The sequence below is a fragment of the Calonectris borealis genome, chromosome 11, assembly GCF_964195595.1.
Source record: "Calonectris borealis chromosome 11, bCalBor7.hap1.2, whole genome shotgun sequence".
NCBI lineage: Eukaryota > Metazoa > Chordata > Aves > Procellariiformes > Procellariidae > Calonectris > Calonectris borealis.
In genome coordinates, this window is record NC_134322.1 from 9,907,722 (window position 1) to 9,930,713 (window position 22,992).

The following is a 22,992-nucleotide window of genomic DNA, read 5'->3' on the forward strand; positions in this document are numbered from 1 at the left end:
CAATAGGTGGGCAAACCTCTTGTATCTGTAAGAGTCGGTGGATAGTGGATAACTGAGATTGCTACAGGCCAGTACTTGTGAATTGAATAAGCAGTTTCAGTGACCCATTCGCTACTGCTTCATCTTGACTGTCCTGCTTTCCAGTTTTTAGATGAATGACTTACATTGGTCTTGCAAGCTCAGCCTGACACCTGATGATGAAGCTGAATTTCATTCCTGCTCTCAAACTGAGTGTTTTGTTGGTGTGGGTTTTTTAATGTGTCAGGTTCTGTCAGCAATGGAAGTGTGTGATTGTAAACCCAGGAAACTCTGTATGAATAGAGGAATAAAGGTGTTTTTAATAGAAGGCTAAGAATGTAGAATGGGATGAATACTACATAGTGTCAGCCTAAGGACTGAGGAACATCTTTGCATTCTGTATTCCAAAGGCTAATGTGAGAAAAATGGGTTATTGTAACATGTTTGCACATGAAGCTATGCAGCCTGCAAACAATCTCAGAAAGGTGCAAATGTAGGCCAGTTGTATAATGACAGGGTTACACTGGCATTATCTATATCCATATCTTTATTCTATATTTTTTTAACCACTATGTTACCTATACAGATCAAAGCTTCTCCTGTTGGTGTTAAACATTGTGTTTAGATTTGCTGACTATGAGACCAAATAATACAAAGGCACAAAATTGTGCTAAACAGTAGGATCTGGCTCAATGCCCACTGACCTTCCCTTGGTTTCATGTCTCCTGATGAGCACATGCACGTCTTTGGGAAAATCCCTACAATCACGAAATAAGTCTAACATATCAACTTTCAAAAAGGGGAATTCCATGTGGGTTCACAAAGAAGAATGATGTTGATGTGGAAGATGAGGTTTTAAGTTAGTACACTTGCCTCAAAGTCCAGAGGGAAAAATTTAAATTGTAGGTAATCTCAAAGTATTGCCTCTGTTTTTTTTGTATTGCAAATTTGTTAGAAAAACTTCATGTATGATTTCCTGACAGTAATATTTATTGGTACAGTCTCTTGAAATTCTTTCTAGGTAAACCTTTCAAGATGAACATGCTTTTTTTAACAGTTAATTTGAAATTAATTGTTGGTTTAGACAGTTTTGTGTATGCTTTTAGGAAGATCTGTGTTACCATGCCTGATTAAAAAATCCTGCTTACATATAGAAATGTTACTTTAAGAACTTTGACTCTTGTGAGCCTTGTTTATCAGCCAAGGCATGCTGCCGAAACAAGCTGCATACATCAGTGTCTGGCAAATAACCCTTCTCAAGGCAAGCAGTGTCAGCTAGTAGCGCAAAGATTTTTTTTTTTTTTAACAGGACGCTGCCAAATTTCTTTCTTAAGATCCCAATATGTTAGACCAGTTAAATTTAACTTCGTGACGTGGCATGGCCACTTCTTCTTGTGTTCAGCAAATGAACTACTCCAGAGTAATGGATAATGGGATCCAACAAGTCTGAAAATTCTGAGACCAACTTCAACATGTTTCTCAGGAAAGCACCTTTTAAATAGTATGGCTTGAAATGTTTCTCTTCTAATAAGGTTGTTTAGAAAGGGTTTTGCTCAGATTATAGGATCTTTCTGGACATTCTTCCTCTCTGCTGACTTTTAGTTAGCTTTGCTTTGGATGTTCTCATAGAACTTGAAAAATAGTGCTCAATATCAGCAAAGAAGCAAAATATATAGCTATATATATTTTTTCCAGTGTACAGATAAACTGAGATAAGGTTTGGATTGTTTTATCACTATTCCATGAGTCTTAATGGCTATTTATAATAAATTAAACAAGACACTTTGTCGTAATTATTACATTATACAATAAATTCCAAGCCTTAATAATATGCAAAATAAAAGAGAAGCCGACGGTAATACGAGGGTAGACTTCTGTTAAGCATTTTGCAACCAAAATAGTGTATGGAACCATGTACACTTTAAAGGAAATTTTGAGCAGTTAACTTGCCGCCTTAAGCATTGGACTGGTTTGTACAGATCTTAATCTTTTCCCATCTCTGTATAGTCTTCCCCAACATCCGATGGATTTATTTAAGTAGGACGTTGGCTGTATGACAGCCTGGGGAAAGTGGCATCTTTCAAGAAAATGGTCTTGTTTTTGAAGCATGTTCATTGGAGCAAATTTACAAAAGTCGTCCGCTGCATACTGTTTGTGCTTTATAGCTTCATTTCTCACAGAAGTGTGTGTATGTTCTGGTGTGTTGTTTTGGGTTTTTTTAATTGAAGTAGCTAATTCGGTATAATATTTATTTTGGAGGTGTTCCCTGGACAATTCTTACCTTGAGGCAGCTGGTCAAGAGCCAGTCAGTCTCCTCCTTCCCCTAAGACTGGAATGTACCTCACCTTGCATATTAAGTTGTATTACACATTTTCTTCATAATATTTTTTGTTGTTTCCTACCGTAAAAAGCTTGTCTATTTTTCTAGTAAAGCATGGTTTTTAATGTGTCTTAATAACACTGCAGAAAAAGGTAGTGTTTCAGTCTGGGTATGAGCATCTTATCAAGTTTAACCAACCGTAAAAGTACTGGGGTTGTAGGAAGAGGGAGGGTAGTGTTTCAGCTACAGTTTTGCTATTTTTATGCATACTAGTTCATGAACATGTAACCTTTGCCTCAGCCTGGTTAATAATTACGCTGTGACTTAGCATACATTGCAGGCATCTCTTTCTGATGCAAGAAGCACCCTTTCAGGAGTTGGTACAGTAGTTTAAGATATTAAGTGGTTTAACCTTAAGCCTGGCCAGTATGCCTAAAAGGTTTTTTGACTTTTGCTGTATCTCTGCCAGCTTCCAAACTTCTGTTCTCTCATACAGAAAACCTTGCCCTCTCCCCTGAGCTCTCGCTAATTATTCATGTAATGTTATGTTCACTTCTACAGCCCCCTGTGCATAAACCCAGTACAATTAGTTTTTTACCCTGTTTTTGAAATTTGTATTAAAAATCAATCTGATAGTTTCTGAATTATCTGTGAAGGAATACAGGCACAAATATAGTTGTCTTTTAAAAAAAGAAATTACTGTAATTTGTATTTGCATTAACAAAGAATGAAGATGATAGAATGTACTTGAATATAACTTGGATCTGAATTCTTGATGTGAAAGATAAGATTGTCATAAATCCTCAATGTTCACTCAGTTTTGTAGAGCATGAGAGGGTTGTGAAGTTTCCTTGGTTTATTGAGTTCTTTTCTATCCTGAGACTAAGCAAGCTGGTGCCAAATATACCACCTTCCAAATTGGATGCCCTTCTGTCAAAGCTCATCTAAGATCTGTAGACCATTTTGTGTAGAGCATTGAACAGACATTATTGATTATAAATAAGATCTGGCACCTTCCAGTTATGTGAGGAAATTACCCTTTTCATCCAAAAATCAACTTCAATAATGTTTGCAATGAGGAACATTAAGCCTAAGGGTCTTGGATGTTTCTTACCTGGATGTTCTAAACTTGTTGTATTTCAGCAGCAGGAGAAACTGAACCAAAGATTATTAGTCTCTTTGGTTGGACATTCACAGCAATTTTCTATTTTTCTTTTTTTACTATGAAGTGAGTGTTAATTTGGAATAAAGGAAGCAATGTTAGCTTGAACTTAGCTAATTTTATTACTGGGATTTTGAGGGGGAGAGGAGGAACTCAATTTAGCAGACATTTTGTCACTTGTTACTCCGTTTTTATTCGTTCCACTATTCCCAGTGCTTTTGGGCAATAGTCTAATATGAGCTATGTTCTTTCCTGCTCTTTGCTGCAGAACTGATCAGGCTTCCTCTTGAAGTATTTTTTTAAAATTTTCATTAAATATTTCTATTTTGCCTCTGTCTTCGAAGCTTTGTAGTACTAGGAGAAAGGGGGAACACTATTAATTTGTAAAATGTAACTGTGTGGTGAGCTAAATAGGAGAAGTGTGTGTTGGTGGAGAACACAGCAGTAGCTTATAACTAAAAGGGCATGTGCCATGGTATGGTGAACTGCAGAAAACCTACATAGCCAAAACATTACTATCCAGATTGGCATCTGGCCATAATGTAGACATTAATACACCTACATTTCCAGGCACTGCACTGTTATCTGTTATTTCGAAAATAGAAACTCCCAACAGCACAAGACGTCTTTATGCTATGCTGATTTATTGTGAGGCAGTTACGTGCCGGTGTGGCACATACTGGAATTGCTAACATTTTTTTCCAGCATAACCAGTTGTTCTCTGGTGATACTGCAATCAAGCAGGGAGCCTGCTTGCTTTCCAAGGACTGCATCACAGATAGAGGCAAATAGGATGCTGAATAACATCAGGAAGCCGCTTCCCTTTTCCCTTTTATTTTTATTTTTTTAAATTTTCTAAGATGTATCTGCAGGTCAGTTTCTACCTTTAGCGTCAGCTGGAATAATGCACTTAACTGACTGCATTAACAGTTGTCCTTGATCCACTGCTAGGTACTTCTGCTACTTGCGGAGTAGCTAGCTGTTAATTGGTAAGCATCCTTTTTTGGGGGGAAAAGATGACTAGCAAGAAATCTTTCACCAAAAAGACTGCAAAAGCAATTGGCCCCATTAACTAGGTATGTTGGCAGAAAACAAAGCATGCAAGCATGCTCTTTGATCATCGTTAAAACCTCTTGTTTTATACAATCTGGGCAAAATGTCTTTTACTCCATAGAAGCTTGGATGATGCTAGATAAGACAGCTGGATAAGCTGAACAAGTATATATGGCCTGGTTTCAGGACTGAATTTTCTGATGTGAGTTTTGGAAAGTTATAAGAAAGTTAATACTTTCCTAAATGCACAGAAGTACTGTTCCCATTTCTTAGATTAACATTTGTTACTTTAAAATAGGTAAAATTTACTGATACTTAATGTTTTTGCATATAGTTAAATGCAGATACCTGTTTCTGTAATAAATTTTTTTATGCTATCTTTTCAAGTACCTGGACAGAACAAGGCAGGTTTCATGAGCACTTCAACCAAACAGGAGAAGTGCTAAATGTTATTGTTCACAATTCTAAGTAGTATTTACTGGGAGAAGGGAGGAGGGATTTAGCTCTGGGTTGTGATGATAAAGGCTTTGGCTAGGAAATTTGATTTTTAAGCTCTGAACTAGTTATCTGTGGTCTGCTGTTTTAGAACATCTGGTGCTGTTAATCCTGGTGGTTGCTATACATTTTTTTTAATCATCTTAGCTTTATATTCACTGTTACTGGGGCCTGAACGTTCATTGTGCTAAAAGTTCATTAAAGGAACATGTGCAAGATGAAAATTAAGTGTAAAACAGTGCAGGTTTAAATATTGGCTTGATAATGTATAGGTTCTGTGAGGCAACAGATCTTTAATCCTGGTAGAGTCAAGTCAGCCCATAATTGAGTGACGGGAATGGAGGAACTTGAGGATGCTTAGGAGAAAAGGAATTGATCAGTCTGACTGAAGTCAGAGTGCCAATATAAAAATGGTGAGAAACAAAGAACACTGATATTTTCTTGTTTCAGAAAGATGCTGGAAAAAGCTTTTCTAGTAATAGATTGCTTTCATGAAATGACTGTCGTCTTCCATTTGGCAGTTATCACTCTTGGTATTTGTTAGAATATTTAATGAATCTAGCTGAAAATGGGTAATTGAGAGAAGGCAGGAGAGACTCATCAGGAGAGTAGTGTTTCTTTGTGAGGCTGTGAATTTGCCACTTCTTTGAATTAAGTGGGTACAGATTCACACTGTAGTAAAGCAGTGTTTGGAGCAATTACAAAATTGGTATGTGTTTTCTCCACTTATCTGGGGGTGGGGGAAAAATAGAGGTTACAGTGTCACTTATCCAAGTAGGAGTTCTTCCTATTTATGATTCACAAGACATGTCAGTGCAGAGGAAGCACTGATTGTTTTGATTTTTAAATCAAAAGAAAATACTGCCTTTCTTCTTTAAATCTGTGGAAACGGTTAGAGTAACTCCAAGAAACATGAAATATTTCCAGAGAGTTAGAGGACTATCCAAGTAGGATGTGTGGTCTCCTGGATAACACAGGCCGTGCCACTTCTTCGCTTGGCTTCTGCATAGAGCCCTTCAGTGTTTGAGATATTGATATCTTTGAGAGAAGCCCAGTCTTATTTAATAACTTTGTTTACTCTTCTACAGTGCTTGAGCATATTAATGTAAGTATATAAGGGAAAGAGAAATCCTACTGCCAGCTGAGTCATCTTCATATAATGCTGGCTGATAAAATATTCATATACTGGGGACAAATGCATTCATCTGCAGTCGGTTCTTTTTTAGGAATATTAGACCAGATCATTGGTAGTTACCACTTTTGTATCGGGACCTCTCTGCCATTCTTGTCCTCCATCTTGCCTTTCTGCCCCCTCATCCCCTTTCTGTCGGAGACTCTCAAATCACTGCCAGAGCTATACTGGTGCTTCTGGATGGGAAGAAATGATGCATCCAGTTTGTCTGCTTGCATATTTGCAAGGCCTTATCCATTCCAGCTCCCATGTAATCCTCTTGGACTCTGGCTCTGGTGCTCTGTGGGAGAGACTGCATTCAGATTTCCAGGGATCTTTGAAGAACAGTGCGAAAATGGCTTTAACTTTGTCTGCTGTAAGAGGATTTAGGATACAAGCACCTGCTGTTTGTTAAGACTGTTCAACTTTTTCTTTGTTCTCCTCCATTAGCATTATGGGGATAATACTTGAATCTTTTTTTATCAGCTTGTTTTCTGGATACAGTTACGATTATCTGTAAGCGACATAAGGAAAATGCTGTATCAGTGCCACATATTTCACATTTAATGGCTTGTAAGCTATATCAAAGAATCGTAGCAAAACTAGTCATTTAATGTTGTTAATCTTTGAAAATGTGAGGGTCTTTGTAAAACCTGCAGATGAAATAGCTTTTACTTAGAGACGGAAACATAAATAAAATTACAATAAAGAGGTGGAAGAGAATGCAAAAGGAAGACAAGAATGGGAAAAAAACCCAAAAAACCAAACAAACCACAAAACAGAATCCCCACCACCACAAAAAAAGTTAAGTAGTTTGCTTTTAATTCAGTGGTGGGACTAGTTACCTGAGTAGTTCCAGGGCTAAGCCCTATAGGTATCAAAGTTTGAGTGGTCTACTTTGAAATTTTTTTTCCTAGCCTTCCTAATATTAGTCTCCAAAGGATTAATTCCAGTGTAGCAAAACATTTAATTCTTCTAGAGCATCTAGACAATTGCCTTCAGCAGAATTCGCATATACTTTTGTTTTAAGATCCTTAGGTTGGGAATGCCTTTTTTTTAAGTTATACTGTGTATAGCTAATCAGCTGTGCAAACCTAGAAGTGTGAAATTTTAGGTGAGCTTTACAGTTTGATTACAGTTTAGGGTTAGTCGTTTCATTTTGTGCTTATACAGTGATAACTTTATTTTCAGAAACCACAGCCTGATGTATTTAAAGAAAACTTAACTGGTGCGGTTTCTTTTTGCCTTGACTGTTCTGGTTTGTGCGCTTGAGCAATTATTCCCTACTTTTGAGCAGCTGAGCTGTACCTGGTGAAAGGGTAGAAATGTCGGAGATGGGTGGAGCAGGCGGCAGCGTGGGTCAAAAGCCACTGTGCTCCGTCTCAGATAAGTAATCCCAACTCATGAGTCAGAGGCTTAAGTCTTGCATAGGTGCAGCTCATGGCAATTAGTGCTGCAGCAGGATGGCCTTAAACTATTGCGTGGTGCCATAGGTATGTAGAGGTAAGGGAAATACATCAGAAAGTTAACTTAGTGTTTGATGTGAAGAGGAGTCAGGATAAGAGCAGTGCTCAAGCTTGAGGTGTCAGAGGTGCTCCAATAAACAGATGGGAGTACTAAAAGAATAATACAGTGCTCCTGAACAAAAAAGCTTTGAGAACTGTGGGAGAGCGGGAAGATTGCTTCCTCCAGGCTTGTAAACCCTCAATCTCCCAGTGCTGAGCCAAGGGTGGTGAGGAGGGTTATGTGATGGGCTTGGGAGGTGAGCCAGCATGCATTGGCTCACTCTGAATTTTCAGCCTCAGGAATAAGGCAAGGCTCTCCAGTTTGGAAGTAACTGAAATCTAAGAAACAGCTATGAAAGCACAAAACTTGTGGGACTGCATAACCAGTGGTAATATTTGCACTCGGGCTTTTTTAAAGTTTCCTAGGGATTCAGAGGAGACTTTTTTCCAAGCAGAGTTTCTGTGTTAGTTGACACATCCTTGTTTTACCTGAAGTCTTTATATAAAAAGATACTGTGTTTAGGTACATGGATATCATTAAATCTTTCTTATTCTTCATAACAACCCTTATAGTAGTACAATTTTAGGGAGTAGTTTATTTGTTCTTTCAGGTTTTGAGTGTAGGATATCCAAAGTGAAAGTGCAGGCTTTTTGCAACAGTAAAAGGATTGTCAAAGTTGTAATGTCATGTTGTTAAAAGTTGTGAGGAGTATGCTCAGCTGTCTTAGCTCTGCTGTATTTTAAAACAGAGAGTACGATGTGTGCAGCTGAAATAAAAATACCACAGCAGGATAGAGATGAGATATAAGCTGGGGGTGAAGATAATGAATTCCTCACTCCAGAAGATACTATAGACTGAGCTTCTCTGTGAAAGTAACAGAATTTTCTCTGCTGTCTCAGGTTATTTAAATGTACCTCAGAGACTGACTATATAGATTTTGTACACCGGTTACAGTAAAGAGTATATAATAGAATGTAGCTGACTGAGTTTTTGTGAATTATTGATGCTGTGGTCAATGAAGATAGTTCTTAGTGGCCAGTAAAGGTTTCCTGTCTTTGATAAATAAAGCTTAAGACTTCTGTATTCCACGTTTATTTGCTACAGAGCATCTTAATTAAATGCAAAATACTTTGTTAAAGTTAACTCCAGTGCTCTATTTTTAAAATTCTGGAGTGAGAGATTCATTTTAGTATGCCATCTACCCGTTGTGTCTTGGGACTAAATGGTGTAAATCAAAATTGCTCTAAGAAAGCACTTTGGGAGAAGCAAGAAACTGTGAAGAATAGAGAGCTACGTGTATCTTCAAAACCATAACCTGGTGACACAGGGCAGGCTTCAGGACTCTGGTTGATTTCTAAGGTTGCAAAAGCAAAGAAAGTTGGGGGGCGTGGGAATTACATTTTAATATATCTGTGTTTAACTCCTATTTCCACTGTTACTAGCTTCTTGTCTTTCGATTTACGGTGGTTTTGGAATGCATTTGCTCCTGTGATTAGGGAGATAAAATAAACCCCCAACATTTAGGGGGATTTATTTAGGAGTTCATTTAGGAAAGTGCTCCCTTGCTCTCATTGCATGAATGCACACTGAGTATTGGAGTGTTAATCACCTTTTGTCATGAAGTAGTGGAATGATAAAGGTAGGAGTTCAAACAGAAGGCTCAGCCACATCATTGCTCATTTTTGTTGGATGTCCTACAAGAGTCTGGTTTTGCTTGTCAGTGGCCTTCTTGCTAACTTTCGCTTGATGTGAAAGAATTAAAGGTTGTAGAGGCAAAGTAATTCTGTTCTCTTATATCAGCGTGCTCATGGCACAAGTTCCTGCTTAAATTTCAATGCACATTTAATGAAAACTCTGCTTCCTCATTCCCTGCTATCTAGGGGAAAAAAAAAACCCTCAAACCCTCAGTCAGGCAGAAGCAACTGTTCCAAATCTGTTTGCTGTTTATACATACAACTGCTAGTTCATGTGGTAGACAAATGAGCAACTTAACATAAACCAAACACCAAAATTTAGTATTCTGGGTTCTTGTGGTCATGTTGTAAATACAGCTGAGTTCTCAGTACAAGAGAAAACAAAGGAGGTTTTACTTTGTAGCTCCTTAAAAAAAATTAAAAATTGATCTGCAAGCATAGATTGCATGTTTTCTGCCCATTCTGTCTTTTGTATCACAACACTTTGCTACTGTTCAGCAAGCTTGAAGAGATTTCTTCCATAACGCAAGTTTGCAGAAGTCTTCTTTCCTGCCTGATGATGTGTACTATCTATTAATTTTTTTTTATGCTCTTACGGTTCACTTCTCTTTTGACTCTTATTTCTGAAAAATGCTTGAAAAATTAGAACGGGTAGGTGCAGTCTGATTGCATTTGTCAAACAATCTCTGCTGTAGATCATTGACTATAAACGGAGGTGAGGATAGAGCCTGACTTAGGGGTAACAGAAGACAGGCGGCAGGCAGGACCTGCTGCCTGCGGGGCTGCTTGGCTGTGGCACAGCTGGGCTGGTGGTAGGGTGGTGGTGGGTTGGCTCAAAAACGTGTGGTGCCAGACGAGCACGTGGGAGTGCTGCCATGGTGTGGCATGAAATCCTCCGACAAAATGGGTATTGAAGGGGGAGAAGGAACTCGTAATGGTGAAGCTGGGGGGGAAAAAAGAGGGGAATGGATTTACTGTTCGAGAGTGCTTGGTTTTGCTCCGAGTCCTTTACTTTAGTTAGGGGAGGTGTTTCCCACTTTGAAACATGACATCTTCAGGAGCCTGTGTTCAAGGCAGATGAACACAAGGTAATTTAAGGTTGTATTTGAAAAAGGAGCAATTTTTAGAGGAACCAGTATTATTTGGATTTTATTTAAAAAAGAAAGACAGACACCCAACCCTCATCCCAAAGGTACTCAGTGTAGATTAGCATAATTCAGTTAATTTAAAATGTAATTTCATTACAGTTTGCACCAGAGAATGCCATGAAGTAGCCTTTCGTTACCTACCCTGGTTGCTCAGGGCAAACTTGCAGTGGCCTCCCTACTCAGCAGTGTGTAGATCACCTGCTTCTGTCATGGTTGCTCACCAGTGATATTTAATATCCTTGTTAGGACTCGGTTGAACTTTGAGCACAGCTCTCAATATTTGATAACAGATCGCTGGTTATCACAAGACAGTAATCAAGAAGCAGTTGTAGTGATTTGTGCTTCAGTATGATTAAGTTACTGCAGTGCAAATGATCATCCTAAGAAGTGCCTAGAACTTGCTTCCACTTGATCCATTTATTTATGTGAAAAGAAGATCTGGTACATCACTGGATTAGCACCTCAGTCATGTAGTCTAGGAAGCCTGTGGTAGTGTGATATTTGCAAATAATGAACTTCCAAAATAGCTTTTAAGAGGGCATTTTCAAGAGTTATAGGTTCATTCTGTAACTCCAGTATTAGTTAGCCTATATTGATTAGCACTGGGGTTTCTCCATAGCATAACCAAATAACTGTCTGGTGTAGCAGTAAAATAATAGTGATATAAAACTGTGGCAGATTCCTTGATTAAATTTCTCTGGCAGCCATTGAAATTATTTTGAGTGTGAACACATTTGTGGAATTACTTGTCTGCTCCTGTGACAGTGTGCTGGGATATATGCCAAAAAAAATTGTCTCTTTTTTTGCAGCTTCATAAGCCAGCATACTATACAAACCGTTTTTGGCTCTTGCTACAATGAAAATCTGAAGTCAGAGAGTCTGCTGTACCTGAACTTGAATCTCATAGTACTTGTAGACTTGGACAGGAAGGAGGTAGAGGAGGAAGAAGACATCGCATAATTTAAAGAATCAATATCGGTGTCTATTGTGCTCAGTAAAACAGTGAAGAATTTTAGACCTATGTTTGTGTGAATTCAAGGAAACTGGAGTGAGAAACTGGCACAGGGACTCTTGCTGTGTGCCAGGGTTTCCTGTGAATCTTGAAATAATTCTGATTTTTCTCATTTGGCAGTTGTTGTTATGGTTAACACCAAAATCCTTACTCTAATCCCTTGCTCTCAATTTAGTATTGGTATTTAGGCTGAAAATCTGCTGTGATTTCTGTACTGTTTTGGCTGACATGCTGGAGTGGTACTTGCTGAAGCACAATGTGAAATTCAGTGTTTTGTTCTGATATTGTAAATTACTTGCAATAATATTTATTGACCAAACTTCATGTGTTGAGGTTTTTTTAACATAAAGGTCCTACAACGTAAACTCTTCTTCAAGGTATGCAACTTGCATGTGGGATTTTTACTTAATTGAGGATTTCTATTTTTCCTTTCTACCCCCAAAATTAGATTCTTAGATTCATACCAGATTAAATAGCCACTTATTTTTGAAAATGTAGATGCATATCTTATGGAAGCATATAATGATGCTATAGAAAAACCTATCTGTGTTTCTTAACAAGCGATCTAAATTTCTCTAGATTATAAAGTTCAGAGGTAATGCATATTGAAAAGAGAACAAATAGTATGTTGTGACAAATGGGTTTGTGTAAGCAGGAAGAAACAGACTTGAAGAAAAGCCTATGAAGATCTTATTGTAACTGAGCACATGTATGTAGAAGTCACTCTTTCCTCCAAATGTGGCATGATTTGTGTTGTTCCTGATGTATGCTGCATTTTCTTTGTGTCTTGAAAATGAATTATTTCGTTGTGGTGTTTCCCTTGAGAGGGGAGTGCACAGTTTCAAACTCAGTCTTCTTGCAGGAACGCGCGAGCTAGTTACCTTGTTTTCCCGGCCTTTTATCTTTATATGCTGTGTTGTAAGGAAGCACTTGACCACCAGTAGCTGCCTTAGTTTAGTAGCGGTTAAACAGTAGGTCTCGACAGCATTATGAAATGGAGTTTGTGTAATGCTCTGCCTGGATAGTTATTGTGACTGTTTTTGAAAACTGGTTTGTTGCTGTTGCTATATCCATGCTGCTTTCTATGCTTTCCAGTTTAGGTAAGGGATATCGGGACAGCAAATACCATAAAACTTCAAAACTGAAAATATAAGGTGTGGTTAACTTCACTGATACAGTATGCCTGAAAAAAGAACTGGCCTCATTAATGAATATGTATTTAGCACCTTTGAGGATTGGCACAGATGCTGTAACTCTGGCCGTGAACATTGCAGGGCTTCAGTTGTATGACACGTCTGTAATCCCTGAAGCAGCATTCCACTAGCGCTTTCAACTGAGCAAGGAGAGAGTAAAAATAGCAATGGTAAACTTTCCATCTGTATCACTCAAAGCTGAAGCCCTGGGGGTGGGGAGGGAATCAGTATCTTATGCTCATCATTAAAGAAGCTTTATGATAATACATAGTTTGTACATACTGCTGTCAGCCAGAAAGCATTAAGTACTTTACAAAGGCAATTGATACCATCATCTGTGAGGGGGGACATGGCCCAAGCCACAACCGTACAGCTAAGCAGACTGAACTAGAAGTAATTGTGTCCCCTCCTCCTTCGCTGTACTCGCTGTCAGCCATACTCCCGTCTCCTCTGTCCCACTGGCCTGCTGGTGTGACTGGGCTCTCTTACTACTCTGCGCAGGAGTAAGTAGAAGAGTCTGGGGTGTGGATTCTTAACAGCCAGCTTCTGTGCACGTAGCTCATGCTAGCATAAGGAGGCCAGAATTCTGGTAAACCTAATTTGTATAAATTGAGGCAGTAACACAGGGCAAAAAAGAAAATACTGTGTTACTATTAACTGTGGAGTGTGTTGGAGCCTTAGCTAGGCACTGGCCTGAATTGGGAAGTTGTAGGTGCAGATAGCTGTACTGCTTGTGAAGATAGCTGGGGTTTTTTCTGCACAGGTAAGAAATGTAACCCGTAATCCACTCATGGGTTATTGAGAGTAGACTAGGATGGAGAACTTCGCCACCTGATACGTGTTTGTGGGTAAGGGGGAGCAGAAGTGTTTGCATCATTTTAAACAGCAGTAGCTTTGCACTTCTCAGTAATTTACTTCCCTTGGGGAAAAAAGCATGCCTGCCTTTTTTTCTTTATTTTTTTCCCCCTTGTAAAACCAGTGTTTTACATACGCCCACGGTAACTTTTGAATTGCTTCCTACTTTGCTTTTGCTGAAGGCCGGTTTCCGCATGGCAATGTTGCCTTGCCTTTTTTGAACTCTCTGATGGGCTCCATAGAAGAAGTGCAGGAGCATACCCATAAATTTAACTTGGGTCTCCCGCTCCGTCGGATGGAGCTCCGTTTCCACAGAGACCAAAGCTTGTGTGTTTCAAGGAAGATATTTTTAGGACCTGCTGTTTAGCTGGTGGAAGGACTTGCTTCCTTAATAGGAGAGCAGATTGTAACAGGATTCCTCTTTTCTCAGAATGTCTTTTGCCTTTTTCTATCACATTGTTTCCTTTTTTATATATCACTTAGTTTCCCTTCATTGTCTCCTTCTTATCCATGTCTGCTCTTCCTCTCTTCTGTTTCACTTTCTGTATCGCTATTCCTGTTGCACAAGCATTTAATACCACAAGGAAGTTTGCAGAGAGTGGGGAAGGGACCTGGCCTTTGCTTAAAGGATACCGTATTTTAAAGATGAAATCCCCAGGTCATTTTGTACCTCAGCTGAACGGTGCTTGCTGAGTCACCGCTGGGCAGCGCCTGTGAAGACGCAGAGATCAGGGAGCCAAGCCCTGGCCTTCAGCTCCAAGAACCTGGCGCGTGTCAATTATTCATGGCCCTTGCTTATGAGTTGTCATATGTCCTTTGGCCTCGCAGTAAATAAATTTTACATGTAGCTGTTTCTGCTGATGTTTGCGGTAAGCTTGATGTCTCACCTTCTGATTGACGGCCTAATGGTAAAGGGCTTAAAAAGATAAATCTGTTACAGTAACTCCTCTGTCTTGGAAAGTTGGACTGTGCCTAACTAAAACAGTCCCAGAGATTCTTTTAGTTGTCAGTCAGTAGGAATACAAAGTAGAAAAGACATTTGACCTAATGACCGGCTACAAGTGCACTAACTCAGTGTCCTAATACCCTTTTATGATTTTCCTTTTTTTTTGTCAAAATTTTATGTTGCCTTTCTGCAGAGTTAGATACTGGATAGTAGTAGCATTTATTTAGTGATGAAGGGCTACTTTAAATTTAGAGATCTCTGGGTTTTTTTAATGATGTTATAGACTGTATCTGACTTCAACTGGCATACTATGAAATTGAGATTTTTTTTCTAGAGTATCTATTGCCACAGCAGCAAGGTGCTCCACTTACAATATGAGCTGTTCCAGAAACAAAATAACATCAAAAGGCGTGCATCCAAAGCAGATCAATGTTGAAGAAAATTGCCATACTAAGGGCAATTGTATGTATTGAAGGAATTCTCTTGCTACCCTATTCTGTCCTGTTACCCTGTGATTCTCATTCAAACATCTGTTTCCATATTCTGCTTAGATTGTAAACCTTTTAGAAAGGGGACTTCACATTTATCCTGATGCTGGAGTACAGGATGGTATTGCAAAAGCTACCAGCATTAATATCATTCCTTCCATCCCTACTTCAGTGTCACGTAGAGGATCTTGTTCCAGTCCCGTTTTCTTGTATTCCCTGATGTTGATGCATTTCTGCCTGTCTTTAATATGATGCAACAGCTGGTAGATCAGCAGATTGGATGCATGTGCTGCCTTCAAAGGTAGATGCCTCTAGCCCTCCCCACCCAACAACCGGAATGAAGTCCATGAGGACAAGATCCTGTTAAAATACATACCAAAATCAGCTAGGATCTACTGTGTGCTGGACTATTTCTAACAGTAAGGGAGAAAAAATTCTCCTAAAAGAGCTTCACAACATCTCTTTAAAAACATCAGGCCATGGCTGTGGTGATAGACCACCAATGTGAGCTGCTGCTTGGTTACCCAGAGGATAAAATTTTACTCCAGGGAGATATTTTTATACAGTTGCTTATTCATATTACAGTAGATGCCAAAAGCACCCTTATGCTCAGCAGTATAGAAATTAAGAAAATTCCAGTTTCAGAGAGGCTACAATCCAGTCTAGTTTTACTTCATCGTAAAGCCAGGCAATCTTGACAGCCTGTAGTTGGACGATTAGTACTGGATTATTGTTCTATTGTAATTTTAATTATTAATTGATTATTTTTCCACTGTAATATTCTCTCTTTTGCACATACCCAATCATTTAGCTGCTTGAAAGTCAAGTACTATCCAGGCCTGCCATACACCTCGTTATCAGCTTGGCAAGGAAGTTGAAACCTTCCAGGTGTACATTGGCTATAGCCTAAACTGTAGGTTTTGATTTTCATTGTCATAGTGACAGCAGGACTGTAGACAGTGTAGACTGACAAAAAGACATGTTCTGCACAAATTATTTTCTACTAGAAATGTGTTCTCTTCTGCACTTGATTTTTTTTTTTATACGGCTTGCAATAGGAAGTGGAGTTATACATAGAAATCTTCTGGGTAAATATTTTATAATTAACTGAGTAACAGCTTTGATTTGCAGCTTTCCTAACAAGTTGTGGTGGCCAAATACTATTGTACTCTTCACTTCTTCCTAGCCACTGTCACCTCCTCCTGTGCCCCTTCCAAATTCCTTTATATTTTGCATACTTGAAGTAAAAACTGAATTAGTATCATCCTCAAATTTTTTGCAGCTGTGAAACAGCACACAAGCTAGGACAGTTTTATAGACTGGATAGGAATATTGGGGAGCCATCCAGGACTCCCCGTGAACCCTGAATTTTATGGAATGATGTATCTTTATAGTTACAAAATAAGCTTGACATATTTTAAACTGGAAAAGAAAAATGAGGAATAATTTACACTGATCAGAAATTGAAAAAATGAACAGAACTATCCTCTCAATTTTTTATCCTCTTTGGTGTCTTTGGCTACACTAACAAGGCAGTTTGGTCTTTTTGTTCCAGCTGCGTGGAAGGAAAGGTGGGCAGAGGAGTAAGTATCTTGTTTAATGGTGGAAAGGTTGTTAGCCTCCAGAATATCTAATTGAAATTCCTGAGAGTGACTCTGGGCAGGGGGAAGTCTAATTTATAACCTGCTGTGCTGTGGAGTGAAAGATAAGAGGTGTTCATGAAGATGGTGAAGATTAACGAACAAACTGACATTCCTTCTTTGAGGATAGCTCTCTTCAGCCTGTGTAATATTTTGATTATTTACTTTACCGGACTGTTTTAAAGTTTAGACTTGTAAATTCATGTCTCCTAGGAATAGATTTTAAAGAGCTATAATGGTAGGAGGGATGCTTTCGTTTTTATCCCCCTCTCCTTTTGTTTGTTTTGTCTGTTTTTTTGCCTTTGTGATGCGAAATGTTTTGTGTGGTTTGTTTTTTTTGTTTGTTTGGTTTTTTTGAAGGGATGTTTCTTTTCTCTACAGGTATGGTGTTAGTCCTGAGAACATTATTCTGTATGGTCAGAGTATTGGTACTGTCCCTACAGTAGACCTGGCATCTCGGTACGAGTGCGCAGCAGTAATCCTTCATTCTCCCTTGATGTCTGGATTACGGGTAGCTTTTCCTGACACTAGGAAAACCTATTGCTTTGATGCTTTTCCAAGGTATGTATAAACGCTGCAAAGAGTTGTTCTGTACTCAACATGCTCTTTAGGTGTTTAAAAGGGACTAGTTGTGTAACTTTCCAGGGAATTCTATTGAATTGTCACCTGCATTTTAAACTTCAGATATGCACACCTCCTAAATCCAAGCAGAGATTCACCATGTAAGAAAGAGGCTGATGTCAGTCTCCAACTGACATGATAGTCAGCTCAATGAACAAATCAAGTCTTAGTGTTTACAACTAATTTTTCTCCTGGTTTTTATTTTATGGGTTGTTAATATCAGAATTTTTATGCTGTGAAGTTTGGAGTAGTAGCTTAACAACTGATAATATACTATTAAGTCCTTCAGGCTAATGACTAACAAATGAGTAATTGTACACTCTTAACATCTCAGTCAACTTTGATTTAGAAGGGAATATGATGTCATGAAATGGATGTGCTGTTTTCAAGCTGCTTGTTAAAATATTGCTGTAGTTTCACCAGATCAGCAGAGAAAAAGGTATAGATAATTGCTGCTTTTAAAGGGAGAAAAGAGAGGGTCAGAGGCTAGAGTGTTAGACTGGTGTGGTTCACTTTTCAGCTTGGTTCTGCATTTCATGTATAATCTTGAGGGAATGCATTTTGGTCTTTGTAAGTAAAAACACTTCTGCATCTTTGGTACACTGTCCATATAAAATCACTAAAGATACTGAGACTTGTATTTGTTCCTCCCTGAGGGAGATCATGTAAGATCCTAATGTCTGTGGCCAAAATAAAGTAAGTTACTGTCCCTCTCTTGGAAGATTTTGAGCCTGTTTTAAGAAGCTCTAAAATATTTCACATACAGAAAGCTATATACAACTGGTTTCAAGATAAAACAGTTGCCTTTATAGCCTAGTGTTTCATTTGAAAAACAATTGCAATAGACCTAAACTAGAGTTTCCAAATATTTGGGAATGGTAGAGGTCCTGGGAATAGCACATGTTCTAGGAATCTTTTAAAACTTCTCATTTGACCCAGTTTAAATTATGGGAGAACATGAGAGGGGAAGCCAGTCTCTTTGTAGCGGTGTATATAGACCTAGTGGGGGGTTGAGGGGAAGCACAGATAAAAAGCTAAGTGGTCCGTGGAAGGGAGAAGACAAAGCAGAGACTCACTGAAGTCTTGTGCAAAGCTTGATTTTGCTTCAGAAGGTCATGTTTGCAGTAAGTGTAGAAGGGGATATTCATAGCATTTGTTATGTTTGTTTTATTTTGGTTACAACAGATTAAAATTAGAAGGTGGAGAAGGCTGTAGATTAAATCCGTATGCCAAAACAGCCAGAAGTAATAGTGGCTCTCACAGTATCTGTGTCCAGTCCCCATGCTTAGAATTCTTCCAAAGAGGTTATTAATTAAATAAGTAATTAAATTGTTGAAGGTGCAGTCAGAATTTGAAACACTTGTACTCCAACTCATTCATCATCCTCAAACCTGAAATCCAATATTTACAAATGCTTCTGCGAGAGGGGAAAAAACAAAGCCTTAAAAATAGCTCTGATTACAAACGCAACAGTGATTAGCTGGTATCAGCCAAATCAAGTAACAGTTTAAAAAAGAAAAAGTGGGAGGAGGGAACAGTGACAACAGATGCACTGTAGCACTGGAGTATTTTGTTCTTGCCCTACTGAGCTATTCATTGCTGTCAGTCTGACTTCACTTGTGCACTGCTGTTTATTTTCACTGCTTACGGTACTTTTATGAATGTGTGCAGCTCAACTGTCTGTCTTCACAGTGGGAAACAAAATAGTTCTGTGTGCACCTACAGTGATTTGCTATTATGTGCATTTTATGTTGGGACTCCGTGAAATTTGGTCTCTGTAGATTTTTCTAGCTGCAGAGCAGTATGGCTAAGAATACTAAGTCAGTCAAACGTGCAGTTTAAATACTGCCTTATGAGTTGCTGAGTTGGCAATGGGACGCTTTCCAATTTTCTGCAAAATACAAATATTATCTAGCTTAATGGTCTGTGAATATATGTGAAAAAATAGTTTCATTATCTAAATACTGAAGTGAAAGGGCTTTCCTACAATAAATGAGAACTTAGTATCTAGCCACTAAAATGATGTATAAACATCTCTGTAGCTGTATGTAGCTGACATGTCTGTCACATCATGGAACTCGGGGACAGACCCTTCATGGGCTTAAGACTTCAGTTTATATAGCATGTTGATAATAAAATATTTACATTTGGCTATGATATTAATTCGGGGATGAAAATTATGGGAAAAAAAAAAATCTGCATTATTCTAATGTTTCTCTTGTGTTCTTGGGATATTTTTCTGTATTCAGCATAGCTGCACACAACTCAAGTTCCAGACAGGAAAAGTGAAATAGGCTGCATTTTAATTTTAAATAACACTTTTCCTCTTTAAATGACATGAAGCCTGTTTTTTTGGAGAAGTATTGAGACAGAGACAGAAATGTGTTTACACTCATCTGTTTACTGGAATACCAATGGTGAGATTTATATGCATGAGGTTTAGTGCTTCAGTCTACATCTTAATTTTTAATTAACTTTATATTTTCATAAAGCTTCTTTAAACCTGTTTTTAAGTCAGTGTATGTTGGCATCTGTATTTTTTTAATCATTTTAAGCAGTCTAGATCACTTTGTGAAATCTCTAGTCTTACCAAAATTGCATGCTTTCTTGTTCTGCAGGAGCAGGAAAATCCAAGCCGCTTTTATTAGATAGTGTAAAGAAATAGACTTGTCCTTCTGTCAAATCAAATATTACTGATGCTCATTTTTCCACCCACTTCATCCCATACTCTGCATAACGTCCTGAGCCAATTCCTCCATTTGTTGATGTAAGTGGAGCTGGTAGGAAGCTGAGAGTTCATTAGCATGTGGTGTCTATACACTGATTTGGAATTATTGGTAACTACCAACATGAATGGCTGTCTGGAAGTAAGAGCTGGTGCCTGCATGAAGGCAGAGAAAGCTGCTGTTTACCACTTTGAAGTTCACCTGCTACCAGTATGCTTCATAATTGGGGTTTTCTGGCCTGAACTCTTAGGTGTGAAGGTGCCTTTGTCACTCTTCCCTTTCCTCTGAACCCATTTTCCTGAGAGAGGTAGTCACTAGCTATATAGGTCTGCTAAGTGTAGCTGGAACAAACGGAAAAAAGTTTACTTCAAGGCCACTTTGCAGTCAGGAGCTGGCGAAGAAGTTGGCTGCATGAAGTAAAATCCTGTGTGAGTTTCTTTTGGTTTGCAGTTAAATATCCTTGTGTAACGCTCTTCTCCCACAGTTTTCTCTTTCGTCATTTGAACTTAAACAATCAGTACAAAGAACAGATTGTTTTTCTTTAGCTGAATCTGCCTAATTTGGGGGTTTAAAGACAGGTTCAAACCTCATGAGCTGAGGCTTTTTTTTTAATGAAGTCTTATGACTGCAATGTGGTTAATTAGTTCCTAATCTGTTAAATTGGAAGGTGACAATGTGTAATGTGAAGAGTCCACATTGGCAGGATGTCCCATGGAATCTTACTTGCCTCTCAGTGGTTTTTGATAGATATACTCAGTGTTTTGGAGGTTTTTTTGTGCCAAGCTTTATTTGCGTGCTGCTCATTCGAGCTTCTTGTTGTTAGAACTGGTGGGATGATGGTGGATGGCAGTGCAGGCGCCTGTTTACGTGCATTTTGGGAGTAAGCCGTGTTCCATATCCCTTGGGCACAATTCCAATGTTTTGCAGCTATTTAAAAACATGCAATGGTAACTGGATCATGTATCGATAGTTAGCTTGCTTTCTTTAATGGTACGAAAGTCCCAAACTGAGCTATGTTTTTCTTTTCCTTTTCCCAGCATTGACAAGATATCTAAAGTAACCTCTCCTGTGTTGGTAATCCATGGTACCGAAGATGAGGTCATCGATTTCTCCCACGGCCTGGCCATGTACGAGCGATGCCCACGAGCGGTAGAGCCCCTCTGGGTGGAAGGGGCTGGGCATAATGACATAGAGCTTTATGCACAATACTTAGAAAGACTAAAACAGTTCATATCTCATGAACTTCCCAACTCCTGAAGAAGCCTACCTGATTTTACCTCAGTTACTGTGAATGGAAGAAATTACCTGTTTTTGCACATGCTTTAACTGGATAGCTGTAATAGCTTTATACTATGAAGAAATACCCTGTCTTTAGGGTGTTCTAATCAAACATCTGATGAAATTTGTCTTTTATATCTGGAAATTATTCTACTAATGCACACAAATATGGTCAACTACTGTAATTCCAACAATTTTTAGCTTCGTTGCCCTGAAGGAAGTGGGAATACTGGCTGCTTATGGGGACACTTTTTACCTAGTGCTGTATTAATCAAAGATCAGTTTTCTCTGTGTCACTTCAGATCGTTTATAATTCTGTCCTACAAAGACTTTTCTTTCCAGTGTTCTCGGTGTGGAGAACACAACTGTTATGAGCTACAGCTTGTTCTAAACAATCAGTCATGGGTTCAATCTAAGGGAGTACTTTCTCTGTGAAGTTTCTAGCTGTGGTATTGTAACTGGAAAGTTATTGTGATGAAGTTCCCCCTCCTCCCTTCTAGTGTTCTTTTGCTAACTTACTGATCTTCCCAAGTAAATTATTTAAATATACTTTTTCCTGAAAATAAACAAACTACTATATGGGGCTAATCTCTGTAACGACCTCTCCATTACCTGTATAAACATAACTGGAATATTCTTAAAGGAACTAGGGACAAAATTGCTTTTGTTTAAAAATAAATGTGTAAATTTACTACTAGAAAACTCATTTTAATATTCAGATGGTCTGAATAATAGCCATAACAGACATTTCCTTCTGTAAAGCATTCCTGTAGACTTTTTAAAAGTACTGTACATATTTGAATTTACATTGTGCATAGATTCTTAATTGGTAGTTTTAATTTAAGTCTAGTTACAATAAACTGCAAAATTCTGGTTTGTATATGATTGAATACATTTTGTTAAAATATGTTTTTATCCCTATATTATTTTGCTATTAAAGTTTTATAAAGTTTCCAGGACAAAAAAAAATTTACACATTTATGTTTTGATGAATTTATGTAACTAAATTTTCATTGAGCTGATCTTTTTAGTTTAGAAGTAATTTGATTCTTTGACACTGGAATCGCACAGATTATGCATCAGAAATGCAAGACACTTAAAAATTGTTACACTACTAGCATAGGTCTAATTTTTCCAAATTTAAAGGCCTTAAATGTACTGTAAGCCTCAGATTGTTGTATAAATTGATTGCGATTGATTGCAGTTTGTGTCCTGTTGCTAGAATGCAACACAGTGATTGTAATGGAATAAAGGATGCATGGATTAGAGCTTGCTGAATTTTTGAATCTTATTTGGTGTATAATTTTCATACACAAGGAAAGTGGAAAGTACAGATTACTTGATAGAGTAACTTGAATTTCATTATTTAATTCCTTCCTTTCAAGGAAAACTCTCCTAAAGTACAAAGCCACATTTCCATGAAGCTTGGTATGTAAATCAAATGTAAAAGAGATTATTTTTAAATGGTGTCAGCTGGTTTTAAGCAATGAAAAATCATGATTCATTGCCTAGAAGAAATGTTTGAACGTGGTTGTCATGAGTCCTTATAACAGGCCTGCAGTTAATTTTCAGCACTGCAAGTGTGTCTGTTGTCTTTGATTATTGACTTGGCCCTATTACTGTAAAAGGAGAAAAACTGGTATTTTCACTTACAGTGGGGGGAAAT

General features: G+C 38.3%; 1 protein-coding gene across 1 annotated transcript in view; it reads left to right on the plus strand.

Annotated features, from left to right (window-relative positions):
- ABHD17C (abhydrolase domain containing 17C, depalmitoylase) overlaps positions 1–22,594 on the plus strand; it is a 30,272-nt gene extending 7,678 nt beyond the window's left edge. Inside the window, exons 2-3 of the mRNA XM_075159933.1 lie at positions 17,083–17,262; positions 21,086–22,594. Coding sequence (XP_075016034.1) covers positions 17,083–17,262; positions 21,086–21,305 — 400 coding nt within the window. The 3' untranslated portion in view covers positions 21,306–22,594. The remainder of the gene's footprint in view (positions 1–17,082; positions 17,263–21,085) is intronic.
- Positions 22,595–22,992: the final 398 nt, after the last annotated feature.